General features: G+C 37.0%; 5 protein-coding genes across 7 annotated transcripts; 2 read left to right on the top strand and 3 right to left on the bottom strand.

Moving 5' to 3' along the window:
- Window positions 1-273: 273 nt before the first annotated feature.
- LOC111808315 (uncharacterized) lies at window positions 274-1380 on the bottom strand. Its single transcript, XM_023694227.2, has 2 exons — window positions 972-1380; window positions 274-870 (listed from the first exon to the last, which is right to left on the bottom strand). The coding sequence occupies exons 1-2, from the start codon at window positions 1265-1267 to the stop codon at window positions 375-377; spliced, it is 792 nt and encodes a 263-aa protein (XP_023549995.2). The 5' UTR covers window positions 1268-1380; the 3' UTR covers window positions 274-374.
- A 2373-nt stretch (window positions 1381-3753) lies between these two features.
- On the bottom strand, window positions 3754-9058 carry LOC111808314 (uncharacterized). 2 transcript variants are annotated; one of them, XM_023694225.2, is made up of 8 exons: window positions 8918-9058; window positions 8248-8837; window positions 6946-7797; window positions 6356-6711; window positions 5603-5814; window positions 4707-4963; window positions 4401-4579; window positions 3754-4263 (listed from the first exon to the last, which is right to left on the bottom strand). In XM_023694225.2, the coding sequence occupies exons 2-8, from the start codon at window positions 8495-8497 to the stop codon at window positions 4180-4182; spliced, it is 2190 nt and encodes a 729-aa protein (XP_023549993.2). In that variant the 5' UTR covers window positions 8498-8837; window positions 8918-9058; the 3' UTR covers window positions 3754-4179. The 2 variants fall into 2 exon arrangements, with proteins under 2 accessions (XP_023549993.2, XP_023549994.2); XM_023694226.2 differs by lacking the exon at window positions 8918-9058 and having other exon boundaries at window positions 8248-8899.
- A 244-nt stretch (window positions 9059-9302) lies between these two features.
- On the top strand, window positions 9303-12376 carry LOC111808316 (Mitochondrial transcription termination factor family protein). The gene is made up of 3 exons (XM_023694228.2): window positions 9303-9462; window positions 11475-11545; window positions 11667-12376. Exons 2-3 carry the CDS (start codon window positions 11477-11479, stop codon window positions 12246-12248), a joined length of 651 nt encoding a protein of 216 aa, XP_023549996.1. The 5' UTR covers window positions 9303-9462; window positions 11475-11476; the 3' UTR covers window positions 12249-12376.
- A 671-nt stretch (window positions 12377-13047) lies between these two features.
- Window positions 13048-14221, bottom strand: LOC111808942 (gibberellin-regulated protein 9). The gene is made up of 4 exons (XM_023695193.2): window positions 14100-14221; window positions 13961-13984; window positions 13629-13689; window positions 13048-13485 (listed from the first exon to the last, which is right to left on the bottom strand). Exons 1-4 carry the CDS (start codon window positions 14211-14213, stop codon window positions 13304-13306), a joined length of 381 nt encoding a protein of 126 aa, XP_023550961.2. The 5' UTR covers window positions 14214-14221; the 3' UTR covers window positions 13048-13303.
- Window positions 14222-16039: 1818 nt separating this feature from the next.
- On the top strand, window positions 16040-22206 carry LOC111808337 (erythroid differentiation factor-like protein). 2 transcript variants are annotated; one of them, XM_087117034.1, is made up of 10 exons: window positions 16040-16428; window positions 16609-16730; window positions 17181-17388; window positions 17551-18076; window positions 18144-18395; window positions 18497-18688; window positions 18772-18846; window positions 18955-21492; window positions 21679-22003; window positions 22125-22206. In XM_087117034.1, exons 1-9 carry the CDS (start codon window positions 16256-16258, stop codon window positions 21991-21993), a joined length of 4401 nt encoding a protein of 1466 aa, XP_086973160.1. In that variant the 5' UTR covers window positions 16040-16255; the 3' UTR covers window positions 21994-22003; window positions 22125-22206. The 2 variants fall into 2 exon arrangements, with proteins under 2 accessions (XP_086973160.1, XP_023550026.2); XM_023694258.2 differs by having other exon boundaries at window positions 21679-22206.
- The last annotated feature ends 95 nt before the right edge of the window (window positions 22207-22301 follow it).

Raw genomic sequence — 22301 nt, 5'->3', positions numbered from 1 at the left:
GGTCTTGATGGGACTGTGTCATGGAAGGAGCAGGGCGTATTTATAGATGCAGCATTCTAAGCTACATTTGAGCTCTCATGATACCATGCAGCAATGAAGCTCTTTCAAGAGATGAAAGATAGGAATTATTAGTTTTAGCTCCTTATGCACCAAGAATTGCAATGAAAAAAGCAATTATCATAGGAAAAAAGCAATTATAAACCTATGATGATTCCTTGGAGATCTATGCTTCAAATAACACATCAAGACAAACCACACTCTGTCGCCACCCACTTCAATTGGAGATCTATGTTTTATTATACTCTTATTGCTTGCTATCATCAATAAATTGTCAGAATATAAAATATAGATGAATATATATGTGTATATATATACTATGATGAACATGTAAGAAATCCATCTTGTGTAATCAAGTAGGCTTTTCCACCCACACTTGTCCTCACTGCCTGATAAAGCTCCACCCAGGAAGAGCTATTGTAATGCAAATCCTGTGTTCCCCACAAGAACGTCGGATTGGGGCTTGCAGGGCACGCAGAAACCAAATCCAACACCGAAGCAGCCGGTTTGAGTGGTTGGGGGAAATTAAATGCTAAATTGTCCACTTTGTGCTCGTAAATTTTGCCGTTTCGATCCACCTTATACCGGGAAGTGCCCTGAAACTCACCCCTGGCCTCCCATGGAACCCTAGGAACGCCCTTCAAGTTCCACCGGATGAGTATCACGTTTTCAGAAGGCTGCCAAATCCTGTACACCTCAATCCCAATCTCCCGGAACAGGATTTTGCCATGAAACCTCAACGCCCAGAATATCAATTTGTACCTCTCAATCCCACTGAACGTGTTCAGAGGATCAGAGAAGGTTATATCGTCCCTGGAAAACCCCAAAAACAATGTAAGACGGCCAAAAAGACGAGGAAATTAGGTCCAGAATCGGAAAAAGAGAGAGAGAGAGAGAGAGAGAGAGAGAAGTACCTGTAGATGTCGTAATTGAGGTCTCTGGCGAAGATTAGAGGAAGGTCCTCGCGAAGAGTCCTGACAGCAAGGCCGAGATTGACATAGAAGTGGTCTCTTGGGTCATCGGAGCGGGAACCGGGGGAAGCAGAAGGAGAGGCGAGAGGAGAGCCCTGGAGCTGAGGCTGAGGGGTGTGGACGCCGGCGAGGGAGACAGAGGAAGAAGAAGAAGAAGAAGAAAAAGCTCTAGGACTGTCTCTGGACTTGGAATGATGAAGGGAGGGAGAAGGGAAGAGATGAGGAAGAAGAAGAGCCATGGGGAGTTAGTACTGTTACTTAGAAGCCTCACAACACTTGCTTTCGTAATCCATGGAGAGAGAGAGAGAGAGGATTTGATTGGAATCAATGCCACCTTTGTGTGTGTGTGTGTGTGTGTGGCTTTAAGCGTGCCCATCTCGCGCCACTCTTCTCCTCAAACATATTTTGCAATGCCCTTTTACCTATATATTTCAAAATTATTCATTCCAAATATACTTTTTTTTTTTATTCATCCACAAGATAATGTATTCAAATTTTTTCAATTCACTTGTTGATATGATTTGATTTGCTCATGAAAAACTTCTCAATTTTTTATTATGTTAATTCAAGCATAATTAAGTAGATAAAGTATCGATTAACGTTCTCCATTCTCCTCTCCTTCAATCGTTTACCTAGATTACAATTTGAGCATAGCTTAGTAATCTAGAAATAGGTTCGATTTGCAACTAAATTTTAAGCAAGTATAAAGATGCAAAAAGGGCTGCCCACCCGCCCTTCAATGCTTTTGCTTAAACTAGAGGAGTGACAACTCACAAACCAGATTGCTTCATATGGCTGTAATTACTTCCATTTGTGAGTTTGAACCAATTTATAAACAATCTCAAACCCCCAACTTAATCAAACCATTTTATTAACTAATTCCCATCTCTTCTTTTCCCAAGTTTCAATTTTTGTGATCAAATCCACCCACCGCCATGGAAGCTCCAGAAGACTTCAGCTTCCAACCCATCAATGGCGGCTCCACCCCCATTACTGGATCACCTCCCCTATGGGGCCTGCCACAAAAACCAACGGACCGCCATGAGAAAGAAGATGGTGGCTGTAGAAATGTTGGCTCTTCGGAAAAAAGAAGGAATGATAGCGATGAGAAAGAAGATGAGAAGATGGATGTGCTGTGGGAAGACTTCAATGAAGAATTGCTCAAGAATTTGAGTTCCAGATATGGGTCTGGGAGGTTGCCGGAACTGGAATACTCGGAGTCGAAGGAAGCAAAGAAAGACGGCGGAGGGCGCGGCGGCAGTAGTGGGGCACTGCTGTCGGCGAGGATGGCGGGTGTGGTAGTGATGATGAAGGTGCTGAAGAAGATTCTGTTTCTGCATAGCTTTCGCAGGAAGCTCAAAGCTCGGACGTCGTGATTATTGGTGTTTGGAGTTTGGAAAGAAGTGCGTTCTGGGATTTTCTTTTTCCCAATTTTCGGATATATAATGTAAAATATAATATAATTTAGCATCTTAAAATCGAGACTTGTTTTTGTACCAATGGCGTAAGAAATTAGGGGTGTACATGGTCCGAGTCCGGGTTGAAAGGCAGTCTTCGTTGGAGGAAGAGGACAGGAGAAGATGCCGTGAATAAACAAGTGAGAGTGAGAGGAAAGAAGAAAGGGAAAGAAAGATGAATGAAGAGCAATTAGTTACTACAATAAAATTCAAGCTTACGAGGCCTCCTCATCCCTTGGCTTTTGCAAGATCATCGCTTTTTGTCCCCTTTTTCCCCCTTCTGAACTGCCAGAAAGCTTGTTGAATTCCATGGCTACATCAATCAAAATGGCATTGGGTAAGTTTTCTTTGCTAATCCTAGTTAGTTAGCGCAAATGGTAAGTACTACCTACTGGGGGTATCAGTGGATTATGAGCTCTCCACAATTTTCATACTGTATCCTCCTTGACGACGTCTACGTAAATACATATTCGGTTCTCGACACCGACGATCATACTACAAATACGTAAATCTCTGGAAGGAAAGCACATAGACTAAATGCGGGGTGGGTTTCTGTTCTAAGGACCAAGCAGGGCTGAAATTGAGCTTTGGGGAATGAAAATAATAATCGGCTTCATGCTGATGAGGATGAGCTAGTTCAAACATAACATATCAAAGACCAAAAGAAAGTGCTATTTTACATTACTAATATATTGTTAGGTTTATAATTTCTGCTGTGTCCAGTCTAAATACAAGTGAAGGAGAAAGATTTTTGCATGCTTACTGACCTTGAGGCTAATATCAGTTCCCACACATAACCTTGTTTCTAGCTTTGGCAAGAAGATTGAAGACATCAGGGGCAATACGACATCTGTTATGTTTAAAGCTCAGCTTGTCGTTCGCTGTACTGCTGATGTAGTTCGAGAAGAGTGTTGATTTGTTGAAGAACTCTATGGCCCTGAAGGAGGGTTTGGAGATGTTCAACTCTGCAGGTAATGAACTATTCACACAGACATTATAAAAAGGAAGGAAGGAAGGAATGAACCATTAGCGCATATCTCTTTCGACATACCTCTTAGCAGCACGGGAAATCGAGACTTGTGGCCAATATACAGATAGAGTTTTCCTTAAATGTGTGAACTTATTTCCAGCCAATAATAGATACACAGAGACGTGTATCGTATAGTTAGTAATAATTCAAAAATACACTCGAAAACTTGCGCCCAAAATGAGTCAAATGGGATCTTGCAGTTAAGGGATGCACCACAGAGAAATGAGATAGCGAGCAGTTTGGAATGAAACATTCTTCAAATGAACTTCATATTAATCGGGTTGTGAGCATATAGTATTACACAATTCATAATGTCACAGAAATGGTACAAATGAATTTAGAACTCTCTTACCTCCAAATGAAGCAACGAAGAGAAAGTAAAATTCACATTACTAAAACACTACTGCAGCTCCCTGGCCTCCTCCATGAAGATGTCAAGTAATAACTGCATCGTCAACTCTGTGTTTAACAATCTGCTGATATAAGATGTCCAAAAGTTCACAAATCTCAATAGCAAAATTTGGTTTAGGGAGTATATTGACTGGCAGCGTGTCCATCACACCACTGTTGGACCAGGGATATATGTATAAATTCACCAAGCACTCAAGAGGTATATTGCCAAGTGAATTATGTCAAACCGGCTACCATAAAAACATATAACACATTACTCCATTGCCTTTTTCCGAACAGTTCGCTTCTCGTCTGACCTGTGACGAAACAATTTTGCTATTTTTCTTCTCTCACAATCCTGCAAAAAGGGTTGAAGAAAGTGTTAATTTTAGGGTTCCAGATTTATTTTCTTCCCTTTTTAGTTTCCTTCTCTTATGTGACACTAGAGCAATATTTGGACAAGCCACTTGAGGGGATATTCCGCAGATTACTCACCTTGAACATATTAAGATAAAAAGGTTTTCCAGGATTCATCCTTCTTAATTTCTGGTATGTGTATGAAAAACTAAGTTGATCTCGGGGAGTAAATCTCTCAACCTCATTGAACCATAGACAAGAGAACAGATTCGACATAGGAGTGTGGGCCCTAATGATGAAAGATCCTTCGGGCACATCTGCATTTGCCAACAGAAAAAAAAAATTCATGTCAATGACACGCCAGAGCAATAGGGATCTCAATAATAACGTACAAATTACTCCAAAAAAAAAAAAAACAACGAGAAAAAGTTGTTGACAACATACTGCTGGGAAGAAGCTTGTTAATGTCCGATGCATTAAACCTCTTCAATCCATCAGCCTGGTAAAAGGCAAATTGTTGATCTATGATAGTATGGTTATACTTGTTTAATCTCTTATTCTGAGCCACCTCTTCCCATACACAATGTCTGTCGTAGTGATTTGAAATTGCAAATTCATAACCTTTTCGCCACAAGAAGTATTCCAAGATTAGCAGAGGGTCATATTGAAGCCGTAACTTACTATCCAACCAGATTGAGTACCTGAGAGAAGTTTGCAAAAAATTAGACACCAAGTGTTGAATTTTGTTCTCACAAAATAACCAATTATCTAAATTAGAATTCAGAATAACAAATCGAAAACTTTAGGCGAATACCTTCAAAATAGTTCAAGCAAAAAGGAAGGCAGAAATGCGAACCCAATTTTCCAAGTACCGTAATCCCACAATAAATTCCTCAAATTGTTGTTGATTCTAACGTAAATAAGCTATGACCAGAATTTGGAATACATAACAGGAAAATATATTCTCTGCGTTCATGGATACACAAGCCTTTTGTTATCTTAAAACTAAAATTGCAAATTACAAGCCCATTAGGACAAACAACCCACACCTACCCTACAGGAAATCTGAAATGAAAGAGATAAGATGGTTTTTCTCTAATAGAAGAACAGAAAGAAAAGAGTACTGCTACACTGGAAAAATCCCCAGGGGTTCTCTTACTTGGTAGTTTCATTATCAAAAAAATCGTTTCTAACAAGAAATAAATAAAGAAATATACATTCTTACTTCAAAAAAATAAAAACAAAACAAAAAGAGGAAGAAAGGAAGAAAGAACGAAGAACACTCTAAAGCTCACGGTAAGGAGACTAGGCAGCATGTTTAAATATTGTTGTATTCTCACCTTGCGGAAGGAAAAATTCGATGTGCCAATAATTTTGGTATTTTCCCAACTCTTCTCATATCAGTGTACGGTAAATTTTTTACCACAACAATCTTCCATACTCCAATAAAACCCGTCCTATCCACTGTTTGACCTTCTGTTGAAAGAGTCTCCAAGGTAACTTCATCCATAAACATAACAAAGCAGACATTTTTTCTTGAAAAACGAGAAACCTGAAACAAAGGCAAACTGGACTCAACTACTGTCTACCATAACATATGATATGTTCATAAATAATATGAGATTGTTAGGAACATAAAGTCGTAAATCTTTGACTTACATGCATACACAAGCAAAATAGGGAAAGAAGTTCACGAGCAAAGAAGAAGAATATCAATGGAAGAAGCAGAATATAGGAGGCGTAAATAAAGAGAACATTGAGTAAAACTTCATTAAGCTGAAATCTCAAAAAGAACGAATACTCATCTCAAATACTATCTTAGAGAAATAGTCACAAATTTTGTTAAAAGCCGTTAAGCAGCATGGCTTTCCAATTTTGTGATATCACCAATAACATATATAGCATGAGACCATCGTATACAATGCATAATAGTTTGATCATGGATAGGCAGAATTTCTGAAGACAGGAGAAAAAGTACATTGTAGAATCAGAACCTGTCATCTTTCATTTTACATTTTAACTCCTCTATCGGTTGATTAAGAATTAAACGTCGAATGCGAAGTGCTAACTAGAAAGAGAAAGAAATATTATACCGTTTTCCCAGTAGGTGATCTCAGGTGGTCCGAATTCCCAAAAATGCAGGAGATCACGGCGATGTGGCAGCTACTGATATAATTCGAATCATCTTCTGCCAGATCAAAACCTGTACTTGGAAAGCTTTCCGGACCTTTCACAAAGCCACAATTTATCTTTTGATCCTGTGCATAAAATGATGTCTCTCGTTCTTGCAAAGTCTGATGCCCTGCAAATCTAGGCATCCATTTTGTTTGATTGCTTGGCTTTTCTTCTGTCTTGGTGTATTGCAAAGTGAATCTAACAAATTTTTTACTTTCCAAAGGTTCAAGAATTTGTGCAGTAGAGTTCGAGAACTTTATCGCACATGATGAACCTGCCAGTAGAGCATCAAAATATCATTTTACAGAACATTTTATTTCGGATCCTATAACAAAAGTACAAAAGTAAAATGTCATATTCCAGTCATCAATGCATAATACACAAAGCTTACGCATATCAAGATTACTTGTCTGATATGCATATGGAAGAGTTAATCAAACTCCAAATCTAGAAAGAAACTGTTTTATATATGATCCATTAAATCCTCTCATTTTTCACCTAGCAGTACCTGAAAATTTTCGATTCTTTGGCTTCTTTCTCGAATCCATTTTTGACCTCTTTGTATGCTGACCAATAGTGACACCAACATGTTTGGAGCTTTGATTAACCTTATCGGAATTTTGGGAACTCAACGTATAATCCTCATCAAATGAATGGTTGGTAGCCTCAACATTCTCATCATCTTGCTGATACTTGGTTTCTCCATCATGCACATTGAGGGATTTCCCATGGTCATCATTATGGGGTTTTCCATTTTCAACAACATTAAATGATTTCCCGGAATCTTCCTCTGTTAAACCTGCTGCATCAGAATGGTCCCCTTTCTCACGTTCTGTATCATCATCTTCTTCCATAGCAGGATTTTGATTATCACTTCCATGTCCATACTCATCTTCGGTATCGATAATGTCATTCCAGTTTTCCACATCATCGTCATCAGATACCTGGTCGTCTTCATTTCCTTCTTTTTCCAATTGACCTGAGGTCTTTACTGAAGCCTCGTATTCAGCTTCATACTTCCTCAACTCCTTTCGGCCAGCTTCATTATATAGTCCACTGTCTTTCCTGTCTAAACTGTTTTGAGAATGTTCAAGGGATGGTTCTCTGTGGCCCTCACTTACTTTTGCTGGAACGTCACCCTTTTCAGTAGCCTTTTTGGTAGTACTCCTATGTTCCACCACATCCTCATTGTAATCTTGGTCCCTTCTCCTATCATCACCATCCCAATACCTCGAATCACGCCCATGCACAACTAACCCTTTACCAAACCTGACCTTGGTTGTCTCTGTCCGAGTAACATTTGCAAGAAAATCAGGGTCGTTCTTGAAGTCATCATCCTCTACGTTAGAGTTACTAATCTCTGCATCAATGCATTATCAATCAGTTAAAGGCTACCTAGATTTACAAGGACTTCTATAACCAGAGAATAAACAGAAATCAACCCAATGACGAAAACAAAACAATCACATCAGCAAAATACGAGGGTAAACAAACAGACCACCATTCAAAACATTTGACATTCGGATTACACATTAATTCTCTGCAACAAACACATTCTAGATTGGGGGAGGTGGGCAAATAGTTATTTCAAAGGGACCAATAGGTATTCAAGTCAGGGGGGAAATAGAAAGGCTCGCTAAATGCATGAGGACCAACTGATATCATTACCAATGGAAGATTGAGCTAAACCCATTGAACTAGAAGAAGTAAATTTCTACATCCCAAACATTCCAATTCCAAATCCGTACTGTATGTTGCATTCTCTCTCCGCCAGAAACTCAAAAACAAGAAAGGATAAAGTAAAACTGACCTTTGGTGTCTCTCAATAAATAGTAATAAGCTAAGACGGTAGCGACAAGAACAAGAGAGAGCACAAAGATAATCGCCCCAATTGAGATCCCTCTGCCTTTATCGGAGCGAGCTGACCTACGAGCCCTAGCCTGTTTATACGGCGCAGAACGAATTCCCACCGCAACGTGATCGGCAACGCCATTGTTGGTGGAATGGAACGGTGGTCCATTTCTGTCCGTCCCCGACTGCCTGTACTGAGCCATTTGCATATTCAATCATCCAACCCCAGCAAGCAAACGCTCCTCTTACTCGAAAAAGAAAGAGTGGAAGTTCATTCGATTCTGCCCAAATCGGTCTGACAAAGGAGATCACAAGAAACAGGAGAAATGGAGTATCACGAGTAACTCGACAGATCTGAGATTTGAGAGTATGATTAAAGAATGGGATTTTCAGATTGAAGAGTTAATAAGAATTAAGAATTTCTGGTGTTTATCCATGGCGGAAGATAGAAAGAGAGAGAGAGACAATGAGGTAGATAACCGAACTCTGCAATCGTCCATCCACGAGGGACTCGTCCAGCATTGAATCAAAACTCAAAATCATCCAAATCTGCACACGAAATTTTCAAAAACATTACGCTAAATAACCACAATAAAATATTAGGTAGATTCTTTTTAATGCATGATTACCAATTAGATCACAAATTCATGGTTGTTGAACTCTATAAATTTTCTCCTTCGACTTCCTATCTTTAAATCTTAAAAAGGTTTATTAAATACAAAATTAGAAGATTATTCATTTATTACACAACTTTAAAATCAATACAATTTTCTAAATTTACATTTACACATTACATTAATACATTTTTTAATAAAATATTTTTAATATCTAAACCAAAATTAAAAATTTTATTTATTTTTTAAAACATCGCTTAAAATAAAATGTTAATTGTTTTATTTAAAACAAATATTTTTAATAATTAATTTAGCTCCAAAAAAAAAAACTGAAAAGAAAACGAAAAGAAAGGAGCGGCGGAGGCAAACACGGCTATAGGCTGCAAGCAAAGGACAAGAAGTTTGCTCTCTCAGTCTCGGCCAATCTGTGGCTCGCATCGTCCTAATTCTCGCAGTGGGTGACGTTTCTTCTTCAACCACCGCTGCACAACCACAACTCTATACGCTTCACTTCGATTCCCTCTGCGAGCAATTCGCCACCAAGCTCCCTCAAATTTCAGGTTCTTCCTCTAATTTCATCTCTATGCTCCGTTTGCAACTCTTTGAAGAATTTTGAATCCTTGTTTCGTTCATATAACGAAGTAGGTATCTTAATTGGATATGTTAACTGCTCCTTTTTCGCATTCGGTTTTGATCGAAATTCCAATCTCGAAGGAACCTCTTTGCTCGTGTCACTCACACACAATTCAATTCAATTCAACTCAATTAAGAGAATAGTCAGATATAAGCGCTCGAGCTCCTCCTGTTATGAACTGCAAGTTTATCTTTGTATACAATGGCGATACTGCCTTATTGCCGATGATATGATCCATTTCTCTTGGAGAAGAAAGACATTGGTTGAAAATTTTGCTGCATGATATAGTCATAAAACATAGTGTTCACATTGCATATTTGCATAATTCTAGTGCACTGTTTGGAAGATCACATCATGTCGTACAGCAACATCTTTCTGTTTATGCTGGAGTATTCGCTAGGAGTTGTTGCCTCTACTCTGCCAACTCCACGAACAAAATTTTGATCATGGCTACCTTTTGACGACTGGCAGTCAAAAAGAAGGAATTATAGTTTATTTTTTACTTCAACATGTGTGGTAGGATTGAAGTTTCTGCCCTTAAGAATTGCTTCACGTTTATTTGAAATTGTTCAACATCATGGATCATTTGAGATTCCTTAACATTTGCATGTTCATGCAATTCCATAACTGACGGAAATGGGCTGTAGAGCATGGTCTAATTACTGACTTGAGTGGTTGTTTGTTTTTTCGATTTGTGTAACTGTATGTGTATTCTATGGAATGAGGCACTAACCACTTTGTCCGTACTGGTGGAAAAACCTCGATGATCAATTCAGCAGTTTTCTTATCTTTTTCAATGAAATATGTAGTTCACCACGTACAAATTTGTCTTGATAGATTATTTTATCTATTATTGTGGATTCAATGCGTAGGAACGTTTCTATTTATCTCCCATCTTGATGGTGCATTTTTTCTCGAGGGGATGTTGGTATGCCAACATCAGAATGGGAAGCCTAGAAATATAAAGCTTGGGGATAAGATTGCAAGGACTGAGATGTGTGTGGTTGAAGTAACCATGAATGAGTATTAGATGTCTAGAAATAAAGGATATAGTGTCTGATAGGTTAGAACTGGAGAGATATTAGTATAATTTGTATCAGAATGGAAAACATAGGAATCAGAAGCTCGTAAGATTGAATTCTTGTTTGAATGACACATGAATGTAATTGAACTTGGTCCCAAAAATCAAGGACTTCATATCAAACGCCTTCTAAGAGGCTTCCGAGGATCTCAACCATCTTTTGCTTCACTTTCCATGTACTAATGTTCTCTTCCATGAATTATTTTCAAAGCTCTATTGTGAGCATGGTCACCAATCTTACATGTGGAATTGACTTTTAAAGAGATCCTAGTTAGCCACCTGTCTACATAGGGCCGCCTATTAATGTTTGATACCATTGTTATTTCGGAAGTTGGAACTTTTGCACTCTTGAATGATTTCACTATATCCTTTAGTTAACATATTTTTGCGAGGTTTTCTATTGTTATATCTATCAGGCATATTTGTAAAGCTTTAAATTTTTGTGAGGTCCTTTTTATATACTCAGTACTTGTCGGATTTTCTTTTGTTCCAATTTCCCATGACTCTCTTGAACTCAGAACTTGGATAAAGTTGACAATCCTAAGTGAGCTCAGACTGAGACATGATTTTGCATGGAAATTCATCTACTAGCTCGTTGATAAAAATTTTATTGGTAGTACGGTTATTTCAAAATACTAATGTTGGAAGGTAACTGTAAGTTGGAAACTGTGCCTTTGATAGAACAATTATCTTTGTTGCATTAACTCGCTTGGATCTTCTGCATGCGTGAAGGGAACTCATTGTTGATTCAAAGAAAATGTTTAATCACAATTTAGGAATGGGAGGGATTTTCCGTGTGAGATGAGTCATATGTTATGAATGGTACGTGTATTACTAAACTTGTTAATATGGTACAGGGATGCTAGGAAAATCATTGGTATCTCCTATATCAACAGTTGATTCTGTAACTCGTCTCTGCTTTTCTACTGTGAGTAGCAGCTTTTGTCTCGTCCCATGGAATACTATTGACTTCATACTCTTATTGCTCAATCAATACTTTTATACATTATCTTATAGGGTTTAAATTTATTCTTAAAATCTCATTGCAGCCCTGCACTGGCACCGCCAAATCAGAAGCTGTATGTTCAAATGTGAGTTTCTCCTATCAGCCTGCTAAGTATATGATAATGGATGTGAGGAGACAAAGTCCCTATCCGAGGAAGTGGGAAATCCATTCAACTGCTCAAGTCGAAAGCTTGGTATTAAGTGATGAGGATAAGAAGACATGGGAAGCTTGTCGGCAAGCTCTGTCCACGTTCAGCTTTAGTGATGAGGAGCAAGATAAGATGCTCGGAAAGGCGTTTGGCCACATTCATTCACCCTACTGGGGCGAAGACAGAAAGAAGGAAGTTCCTAATATTGATACCGTAAATGAGATACTGGAATATCTGAGGACACTTGGGCTCTCTAATGACGATCTCTCTAAGCTGCTCAAAAAATTCCCTGAAGTTCTTGGCTGCAATCTTGAGCAGGAGCTGAAAACCAACGTACAATTGTTGGAGAAGGAGTGGGGAATTCAAGGCAAATCACTAAGGAATCTTCTTCTGCGTAATCCCAAGGTATTGGGTTACAATGTTGATTGTAAAGGAGACTGCATTGCAAAATGCACCAGATGCTGGGTTCGATTCTAATCACACTTTCTTTTACACAATTACTTATACCAATAATAACTTGTGCACATGAATCATGTCTGAATTACCAGTTCTCACTTATTTGGGTCATTGTTTTCATGTTCATAAATGCATAAACTGTTCCCTCTCTTTCTCTCTTGAACTTTTTAAAGAGCATATTTGGAAATTGAAAGCTTCCATATTTGTTCTATTTACGTTTGTTTTCATTCTTTTATGAAGAAGAAATTGCTTCCATAACTTCTCAATTCCACGTATATGCTCTAAAAATGATATCAATCCACCTAAATTTCGTGCAAAACCAATATCTTCATGACTTTAGGAAGCAGCATCTCTTTTTGCTTAATTAAGAACTTCTTTTCCCCCCGTTTCTAAATCGGTTCCCTCAATGTTCCTTTTTTTTTTTTTTTTTTTTTCTGCCATCTTTTTGCTTGTACTCATGCACAATAAAAATAATATTCTAAATCAAAATTCTTTACTTTTTAGCAATTCTTTGTAATATTATTCTCTTTTGCTTCATCTTGTTCTTTTCTTTCTTTTCTTTTCTTTTCTTTTTTTATTTCTTTCTTTTACAAGGTTCGAATCTATTGAATATTTTTAAAAGATTAATTAATAAGTTTCGTCATATTTAATAAATTATTTAACTTTAAATTGTAACTTTATAAGCACATTAGACATTTTTTTTTTTAATGGAAGAATTTTTCGGACACTACATTGTAAATTTAGGAACATATTAACACACTCTTAAAATTCAAGACTTATTATGCACAAAATAAATAAGAAAAATAAGAAAATAAAGACATATATTTAATCACTTCATATATTATCAATCACAAAACAAATTACATAATCAACCACCCTTCTGACGAACACAACAAAAGACATAATTCACTGCCCTTATAACGACACAACAAAAGCACCAGTGATATATATATATATATTTTTTAACCACATTTATGAGTATTTAAATTGTCTGAATATCAACGGAAAATAGCATAAAATAGAACCAGCTCCAAACATAAAATGAAAATATGGTAGAAGAAGAGAACAATGGGAATTTAGGGGCACTTGAGCCTATTGCCGTGGGTCCTGAGGCGAGCATAGCAAGGGCAAGCTTGGTGGTTGCCGTAAGTGCCGGGCGGGACGCAGTGGCACCGACTGCAGCAACTTCCGCAAGCCCGCATACATATCTTCTTTCTCCTCACTTTCATGCATCGCCTTGAGCATGCATATTTGCAATCTAATCCAATCCCATCACAGTATAAGTTTCAAATTTTTTATTTTATTTTTTATATTTAACAAGTAAATTGAACTTGTAAAATTCTATTTCTTTTTTTTTTTTTTTTTTTTTTTTTAATATGGTTGGATTACATGACAACTTACTGATTTTTGGAGAATAGATATGCTTTTTGTCGAGAGCTGTCGTGTTGGTCCCTTCATTCACCTGAACTCAACGTCAATATTTGATTATGAACACGATAAACCCGACATTATTAATAAACAATAAAGAATACACAAACTCAAACTTCTATAAACTCGTCAACATTTTTCTATCTATATACCCAAAACAGTATCTCGTCTCGTACAATGTTAAATTACTACTACATGATCAAAATAATTTCAACAACAACAATATTATCTCAAAATTTTGATCCAATGAATGCCAAAACTTGAAAGGTGATGGAAGGGGCAAATGAGAGATGGAGGATACTCACATTAGTGAAAGCCTCTGAAAGACCCTTCAACAGAATATAGAAAGAAAATAAAGTTTATTAATTGGTTACCGGAAAATAAAATATAAAATATTTAAAATATATATATATATATATATATATATATATATATATATAATACCTGCAAGAAAAGGAGAAGGAGAACGAAAGTGCAAAGAACACTGAGTGGCTTCATTTCTGAAGAAGATATCCCCAAATTTTGATGTAGTAGTAAACTGCAATGGCTTGCCTTCATGTGTGTGTGTATATATAGACATAAAATGCGTAAATTACATTTTTGTCCTCAATTTTCATACTCGCCATCTTCTTTTTTGGTTTGTGTTACTTTCAGGAAGGTAATTTCATATATTTTTCCTTTTCGGCCTATTGTCTTCCTTTATCTTTATATCACTTTTTTGAACGAGAACTAGTTCGTTCATATATGTTAGGAGCTCATTAATGAGAAGAGACAGTAAAAGGCTTATCTAACTCGTACCGTGATAAATATAAACACAAATGAAGTTCTGAGAGAGTTATACATTAAGCATTGGGAAGATCATGAATAATTTGTTTCAAAAATATCTTTTAATTTTTTTTTTTAATAACTCTTCAATTTAAAAAAAAAATAAATAAAAAAATACCGGTTATAATACCCAAAAAAAAAAAAAAAAAAAAAAACTTTAAAGGCTAATTAACACCTTGTAAAGGTATATTTAAATTTTTTTAAAAAATTTAAATATATTTTTGGTTTTTTTTAAATATTAATGAAATTTTTTTAAAATTCAAACAGAAAACTAACCCTAAGTATATTTTTTTAGTATTTTTGTTAAGATAAAATATAAAATATAAAAATATTTTGATTAATTTAGCTCTATTTAAAAAGAAACCACTAAAAAAATTAATTTAATTTGAGGGATAAATACTATACACATTAGAAAAAAAAATGAAAATATAAAGAAAAAAGGTTTTCCACGTGGAAAATTATGATTGAATTGCAAAAAAGGAATGGGTATAGCAATAAAATATTTGTATATTTGAAAATGCAATAATAAAGGGGTTGGATAATAAAGCCATTGATGTCAATATCTTTATAAATTTGTGTTGGCAACTTCACACAAAGTGAGAATAACTTAACAGCTGTGTGTTTGCTCATTCTTTACATCCATCCAAAACCCCAACATACATAAACCAAACCCCAATTACAAGAACCTTCTGCATTTTTTTTTCTTTTATATATATAATTTCAATTTAATCCATATACTTTTAAAATTAATATTTTAACTCTAAAAATTTAAATTTAATTCCAATAAAAACATCATATTCACCGTCAATTTTTGTAATTTTTTTACAATTAAAAATACAAAAAGTGGACAGAAAATTTTTGAATCTATTGAACTTGTATTGTTGAACGAAAAAAAAAATGATAAACGAAACCAATTATTTCTATTTCTTTAAGAGTACATCAATTATTTAAATTAAATTCGAGACAGGAATTAGATTTGAGGAGAGAATTCGGGGGAAAAGTATCTTTGAAAGAGGTGGTAGGGTTGCAGGAATTGGCATGCAAACCAAATTGCTAGCTGTGATGGTGTTGACACTTCTTCACTTATTCAATTTTGGTTCTATCCTTTTGGATGCCTTTTGCCTCCATTTAAATATAAAATTTAAAATGTATTTTTCATGTACATATACATATATATGTATACATATATGTATGTGTGTTATGTATATATACATGTACATATGTATGTTGTCCACCATTGGAATATATATATATATATATATATATATATATATATATATATATATATTTCATTTTAAATTTGGAAATAACTCTATTTTTTCTTATTTTTTAAAAATAAAAATAAATTTATTTATTTATTGGGCTTCTCTATGTGGGCTTGAATTTGATTACTTGGGAGCCCATCCTTTGAACCTAGGCCTCAGGCCCAATGTTCTAACTTGGTTTAAGGATATTAACCAAATTTATAGTTTTTATAATTTATTATTTAAAATCATCTCTAAATTTGTAATTATAATTTTAACCGACATAATTAGTGAAATTTGCCCGGAAGTAAAACATTGTTCATATTTAGAAAAGAAATAAAAAAAAAAAAAAAACTAAGCAAAATGATTTTGCACTTACGGTGGCCAACGGCAAGCGGCTTCGAATCCCACCAATCGACGGACGGACGGACAGACGCCGGGATCCTGGAACCGCCATATCTGTAAACTCAGAGACTCTTCAGACCTTCCGTGAAGAAAAACCCTAAACTCATCGGAGTTGAAGTTAAATCAATGGAGGCGTCGCCGGCGTCTTCTGAGGGTTCCTCGCGAGAGGTTCAATGCATCGGAAAACTGGAAATAGTGAGGCCAAAACCTGCCAGTGGTTTTCTCTGCGGCTCTATCCCCGTTCCCACTGATAAGGAATTCCATGCCTTCTATTCTGCTCTAGTTCCTTCGCGCCAAACGTATTAACCTTCTTTTTCCCTCGTTATCTGTTCATTCTTCTATTCCTCATCACAATCATGCGAGCTTCTTGTCTCTTATAAAAAAAAAAGAAAACAATCATGCGAGCTTCTTTCTTATTGCTTAATTTTTTGAGTGAATTTATCTTAATTTGGGTTTATGGTCGGTTTTGTTTGTGAAAGCGTGACAGCTCCGAGGTATCGAGTGCTTCCGACCGAGACAGATCTCAATTTACCTCCACTTCCTTCAAACTCCCATGAGAAGATTCTCCCGATTGGGGCACTCCAGTCGAAGGACGCCGGAGGTTTGTTTCTGCCGTTTATGAGTTGTGCTAATATTTTTGCTGATATAGCGCATTGCTGGAGCATAGCTAGAACCTAAATGGTTTAACGATCTGGCCTGTGGCAAATATAAATGAACTTATTGTGTTGGCGCTAGACATCTGTTTAGTTTGATATAGTCGCCCTGCGCCATTCTAAATGGAGGCAGACAAGTGCAACTTAAATAGCAATGTGGTTGCAATTCGTATTCTTCCGTTCTCCTTTTGTTTAGAATAGTTATGCCTTTTTCATGTTAGAACTTGTTACGTCTGCAGACTTTTGTTTTGTTGGAGTTTCCGTTCCATTCAATCGGCTACAGTACTTGATAGTTTTTAAGATCTCCCTTGAAGTAGCTATGCCTTTGCTGCATTCTAACTTTACTTTCTTAAAAGTTTTGCTATCACTTGGATGATACTAGCATTCACATATTTTAGATTTACCTTGGGACGGGGGTGCTGTTGCTTCAAATCTTACCAGAAAATGTGAAGCTCTTGCTGTGTCTGGTTTGGTTGAATATGGCGATGAGATAGATGTGATAGCTCCAGCTGACATTCTTAAGCAGATCTTTAAAATGCCTTATTCAAAGGCCCGGTTATCCATTGTTGTTTATCGCATTGGACAAGCGCTTGTTCTGAGTACAGGGTATGTACTTAGTAGTCTTTTCTTTGCTGTTAAAATTTCAGTCCTACTGTTTATCACCGGCATTTTTATCGTTGTTCTTTGTGAGTTTTTTTTGTTCCTAGATGTCACAGAAAATGTAATTGTGATAGCTCATTTTCATTGATTTTCTTGGTGGAAGTGTAGGCCTGATGTTGAAGAGGGAGAAAAGCTGGTTAGGAGGCATAAAAATCAATCAAAGTGTGCAGAACAATCTTTACTTTTGAATTTTGCTATGCATTCAGTTAGAATGGAGGCTTGTGATTGTCCTCCAACTTATCATGCTACAACAGAGAAGCAATCTAAGTCATCTGTTCTTCCTGGAGGAAGTACGTCTCAGGTCCTGGAGCAGACTGAGGGTGTTTCACCAAAGGATTTGAATTCCTGTGCCCAATATAAGGAAGTTAAACAAGATGCCTTCTTTTGGGGAAGTAAGAAGGGTAAAAGAAGTAAGAAGCATGATCCCGTCAAAAAGGTTTCAGAAGTTGGTGGAAAGCCTAGGTGCTCGAATCAAGAGTCTGAAAAGCATAGAAGTGTTGGTGATGATGAATTTCTAAGGGTTCTGTTTTGGCAATTTTATAATTTCCGTATGCTTATTGGTAGTGACCTGCTTCTGTTCAGTAATGAAAAGTATGTTGCTGTGAGTTTGCATTTATGGGATATTACCCGACAGGTGGGGCATTGTATTGTTGAGTAACCTGAGTTTAATAAGTATTATTATGTTAACACTTCTTTTTCAGGTCACTCCACTTACTTGGCTTGAAGCTTGGCTTGACAATGTCATGGCAAGTGTTCCTGAATTAGCCATTTGTTATCATGAAAATGGTGTTGTTCAGGGATACGAGCTTCTGAAGACGGATGATATATTCCTATTAAAAGGGGTCTCTGATGACGGTACTCCTGCTTTTCATCCTTATGTGGTACAACAAAATGGCCTTTCTGTCTTGAGATTTCTCCAAGAAAACTGCAAACAAGATCCTGGGGCTTATTGGGTAATACTACAATTTTCATTCTGCATCTCTCATATAAATCATAAGTTAATTCTAGGTGGAGTGTCAACCCCATTCATATACTTAACATCAAATGTTTTCAGCTTTATAAAGGTGCAGGTGAAGATGGGATTCAACTTTTTGATCTTTCTCTAATTCCCAAGAACCATTCCTCCAGTGATTTCGATGATAGCTCAAATTCCTTACCCTCGATGCTATATAGAGGGAGATGTGACTCCTTATTTTCATTTGGAACACTCCTCTACCGTATAGCTCACCGTCTCTCACTTTCTATGGTGAGGAAGATTTGTACTTCTGTTTTCTGTTTTTGCATCTTGGAAATGGTTGGTTGCTGCAATTATAATTGTTACTTTTGCAGAATCCAACTAACAAGGCCAAATGTGCGAGGTTTTTTAAGAAGTGTTTGGATTTTCTTGATGAGCCTGATCATTTGGTAATGATATTGTTTCCACTAGTACCTTATGATTGCATCTGTTTGTGTTTTGTGGTCAAGTTTTACTTGAATATCTAGATAACTGACAATCAAGGCCATGGTAAGCAGGTGGTTCGTGCATTTGCTCATGAACAGTTTGCAAGGCTCATTTTAAACTATGACGAAGATTTAGATTTAACATTAGATTCTCCTCCACTGGGATGTGAAGTTGAAGTTGTGGACGCTGAAGAAGAAGAGTCATTGAACTTTTTAAGCAGTACATCTGAAACGGGTAAGTATGAAGGTTCCTCCTCCCTTGTAGAAGAAGACAAACTTGGGGAAGGTGATCCACATCATCAAAATTTGTTGTCAGAAGTTTCTTCATCAATAACATCAGAAGCCTATGTATCTTCTCCAAGAATGATATCGTTGAGGGATCAACAAGGGATAGAACCACCGGTGGCAGCAGAAAATTCTCAAGATGAGGAAAGCTTTGCTGTCTGTAAAGTTTCTCCAACTGCCTCACATGTAGTTCAGACTGTTGCTGATCCAATATCTTCAAAGTTAGCTGCAATACATCATATTTCTCAAGCTATCAAGTCTCTTAGATGGATGCGCCAGCTACAAAGCTCAGAACCAAAGATGGACCATATTGGTGCAGTGCACGATAGTCTACCTTCTTCTGTTAATATCTCTGTGTGTGCATGTGGTGATGTTGACTGTATTGAAGTCTGTGACCTTCGTGAATGGCTTCCAAAATCAAAATTGGACCATAGATTATGGAAATTGGTTCTTTTGCTTGGAGAGTCTTATTTAGCTCTTGGCCAAGCATATAAGGAGGACGGCCAGCTGCATCAGTCCTTAAAAGTTGTAGAATTGGCATGTCTTGTTTATGGATCTATGCCCCAGGAACTTGAAGAGACTAGATTCATTTCCTCAATGGTTGGCACCCCACTTTTGCAGAATAAATTGAATGATAAAGATGTAAAGTTGAGATCATTTAATCAAGATCTGAAAGAAGTTGATTTGCAATGTGATGACTTATCATTGGATCATTATTCTTCCACTTATCTGTTTTGGGCCAAGACATGGACATTAGTTGGAGATGTATATGTGGAGTTCCATTCTATATACGGTAGAGAAACCTCTGAAAAAGCAGAAAAGAACTTTTCCACAAGAGAATTGAAGATCTCATCTGAAGTTGTGAAAGAAGTTAATAGGCTCAAGAAGAAGCTTGGGCAATTTAAAAACTGCAGTGCTTGCTCCTTGGTAAATTGCAGCTGCCAGAGTGATAGGGCAAACAGTGGAAGCAGTGCTAGCAGTAGTAGGGGGGAATCAATTGTCTACAGCAGAAAACACAATAAAAAGACCCATTTTAAGACTTCGACTGCCCACTCAGTCTCAGGAGACCGTGAACATGATTATAATTGTACAAAGATTGATGATGGAATGGGCTCTAACCGTCGACATATAGAGCCAAAAAGGAATGCTCGAATCCCAGTAGGAACTTGCAATATGGTTGATTCTGGGACAAAACTCTCGGTGGGTAATTCTGAAGAGGTGGGTAATTCTGAGGTGGAGGATAATGTGGAGACTTGCGGTCATGTTCATAGTTCGACCTCTCAATCTCATGTGAATTCTAAGGAATCTCAGAAAGTTAAAACTGGTGGAATATTTAAGTATCTTGGGGGTCCTGTTTTTAGAGGATCAGAATGCAATTTGACTGCAGCCCTGAGTTGCTATGAAGAAGCTAGAAAGGCGTTAGGGCAACTCCCAGCTGGATCCGTTGAACTGCAATCAGTTATGAGAAAAAAGGGTTGGGTTTGCAATGAACTAGGTCGATGGAGACTTGAAAGAAAGGAGCTGAAGAAAGCTGAAATGGCATTTATAGGTGCTATTGATGCATTTAGAGCTGTTTCTGATCATACGAACATCATACTAATTAACTGCAATTTGGGTCATGGGAGGCGAGCGTTAGCTGAGGAGATAGTATCCAAAATTGAAGATCTCAAAGTACATGGAATTGTACAGAATGCATATTATCAAGCATTGGAGACTGCCGAACTTGAATATACTGAATCGCTAAGATATTACGGGGCAGCAAAAAATGAACTGAGTGGTGTTGCTGAAGATTCTATTGATGTGCCCAGCAACCTGAGGACTGAGGTTCACACACAGCTTGCTCACACGTATCTGAGGCTTGGTATGCTTTTGGCCAGGCTAGATATAAACGAGGTACATGATATTGAAACATTGGAAGATGTTGGGTCATTTCACACAAATTCTAACAATAGAGGAGCTAAGAAAGGATTGAAGAAAAAGCATAAGATTTCAGCAAATGATGCCATTAGGGAGGCACTATCAATATATGAATCTCTGGGTGACATACGTAAACAGGAAGCTGCATATGCTTATTTCCAACTAGCTTGTTATCAAAAGAATTGTTCTTTGAAGTATTTGGAGTCGGATGGCTGGAAAAAGAGCTTGTCTAAAGATGATAACGCCATTCTCCAACGGGTAAAGCAGTATGCTTCCTTGGCTGAGAGGAACTGGCAGAGAGCCTTGGAGTTTTATGGCCCTAAAACACATCCCACGATGTATCTGACCATTTTGGTTGAACGATCAGCTCTTTCATTAAGCCTGTCGAGCTCGTTACACTCGAATGCAGTATGATTCTTTCCCTCTCTAATATTTCCTGTCATAACCTTAAGCACTTTACTATTGATGTTGTTTGGTTTGCTGGGCCATTCGTTGGCTTTTCTTGGACACGATCAGTCATGCCATCGACCATTCTCGAAAATAGTTTCATGTCTGTTGTTTTCCACGTGGTAAATTTTTTGTTTTCCTCTACAGATGCTAGAATTGGCATTTTCTCGCATGCTTGAAGGACGACACGTTTCTGATACCGATGCAGATTCTCTAAAAACGAAGTACTCCGAGATACATTCGAAATTTTGGAATCATTTACAAATTCTATTGAAGAAAATGGTGGGAATGACACTTCCAACGAGTTCAGGAAAATCTTCTGCATCTCAACCTCATATGACACCCAACAGATCTGGTGAAGCCTCAAGGCTGAGGGAGCTTTACAAAATGTCTTTGAAGTCCAATGACCTCCGAGAGCTGCAAAAGATGCATACCATGTGGACTTCAAAACTGGAATGTTGACCGAATAATCGTGTGTATATATATGTTCATAATGAAGAAAGAAGAGAATATTGACTTTTGTCAAACTTTTCGTGTACCGTTTTGTTGTGCTTTTCTGATGAATTGCTTTTGAATTTTTCTTTTTCTTACAGCAAACTCATACCAAAACGTTGAGTAACACAAACATGGAAATGACATTTGGCATCATTGGGAAGGATCGATCCCATCCAGTTTATGTCGGGGAGGCTTTTTACTTCAAATTCATGATTAATATTAACTTTTGAAACAATATATATATATATATATATATATATATATATATATATATA

The sequence above is a fragment of the Cucurbita pepo genome, chromosome 13 (genome assembly GCF_057944985.1).
Source record: "Cucurbita pepo subsp. pepo isolate OVF chromosome 13, ASM5794498v1, whole genome shotgun sequence".
In the NCBI taxonomy this organism is placed as follows: domain Eukaryota; kingdom Viridiplantae; phylum Streptophyta; class Magnoliopsida; order Cucurbitales; family Cucurbitaceae; genus Cucurbita; species Cucurbita pepo.
Note: the sequence above shows the minus strand (reverse complement) of the source record. Positions and strands in the feature narration are given on the sequence as shown.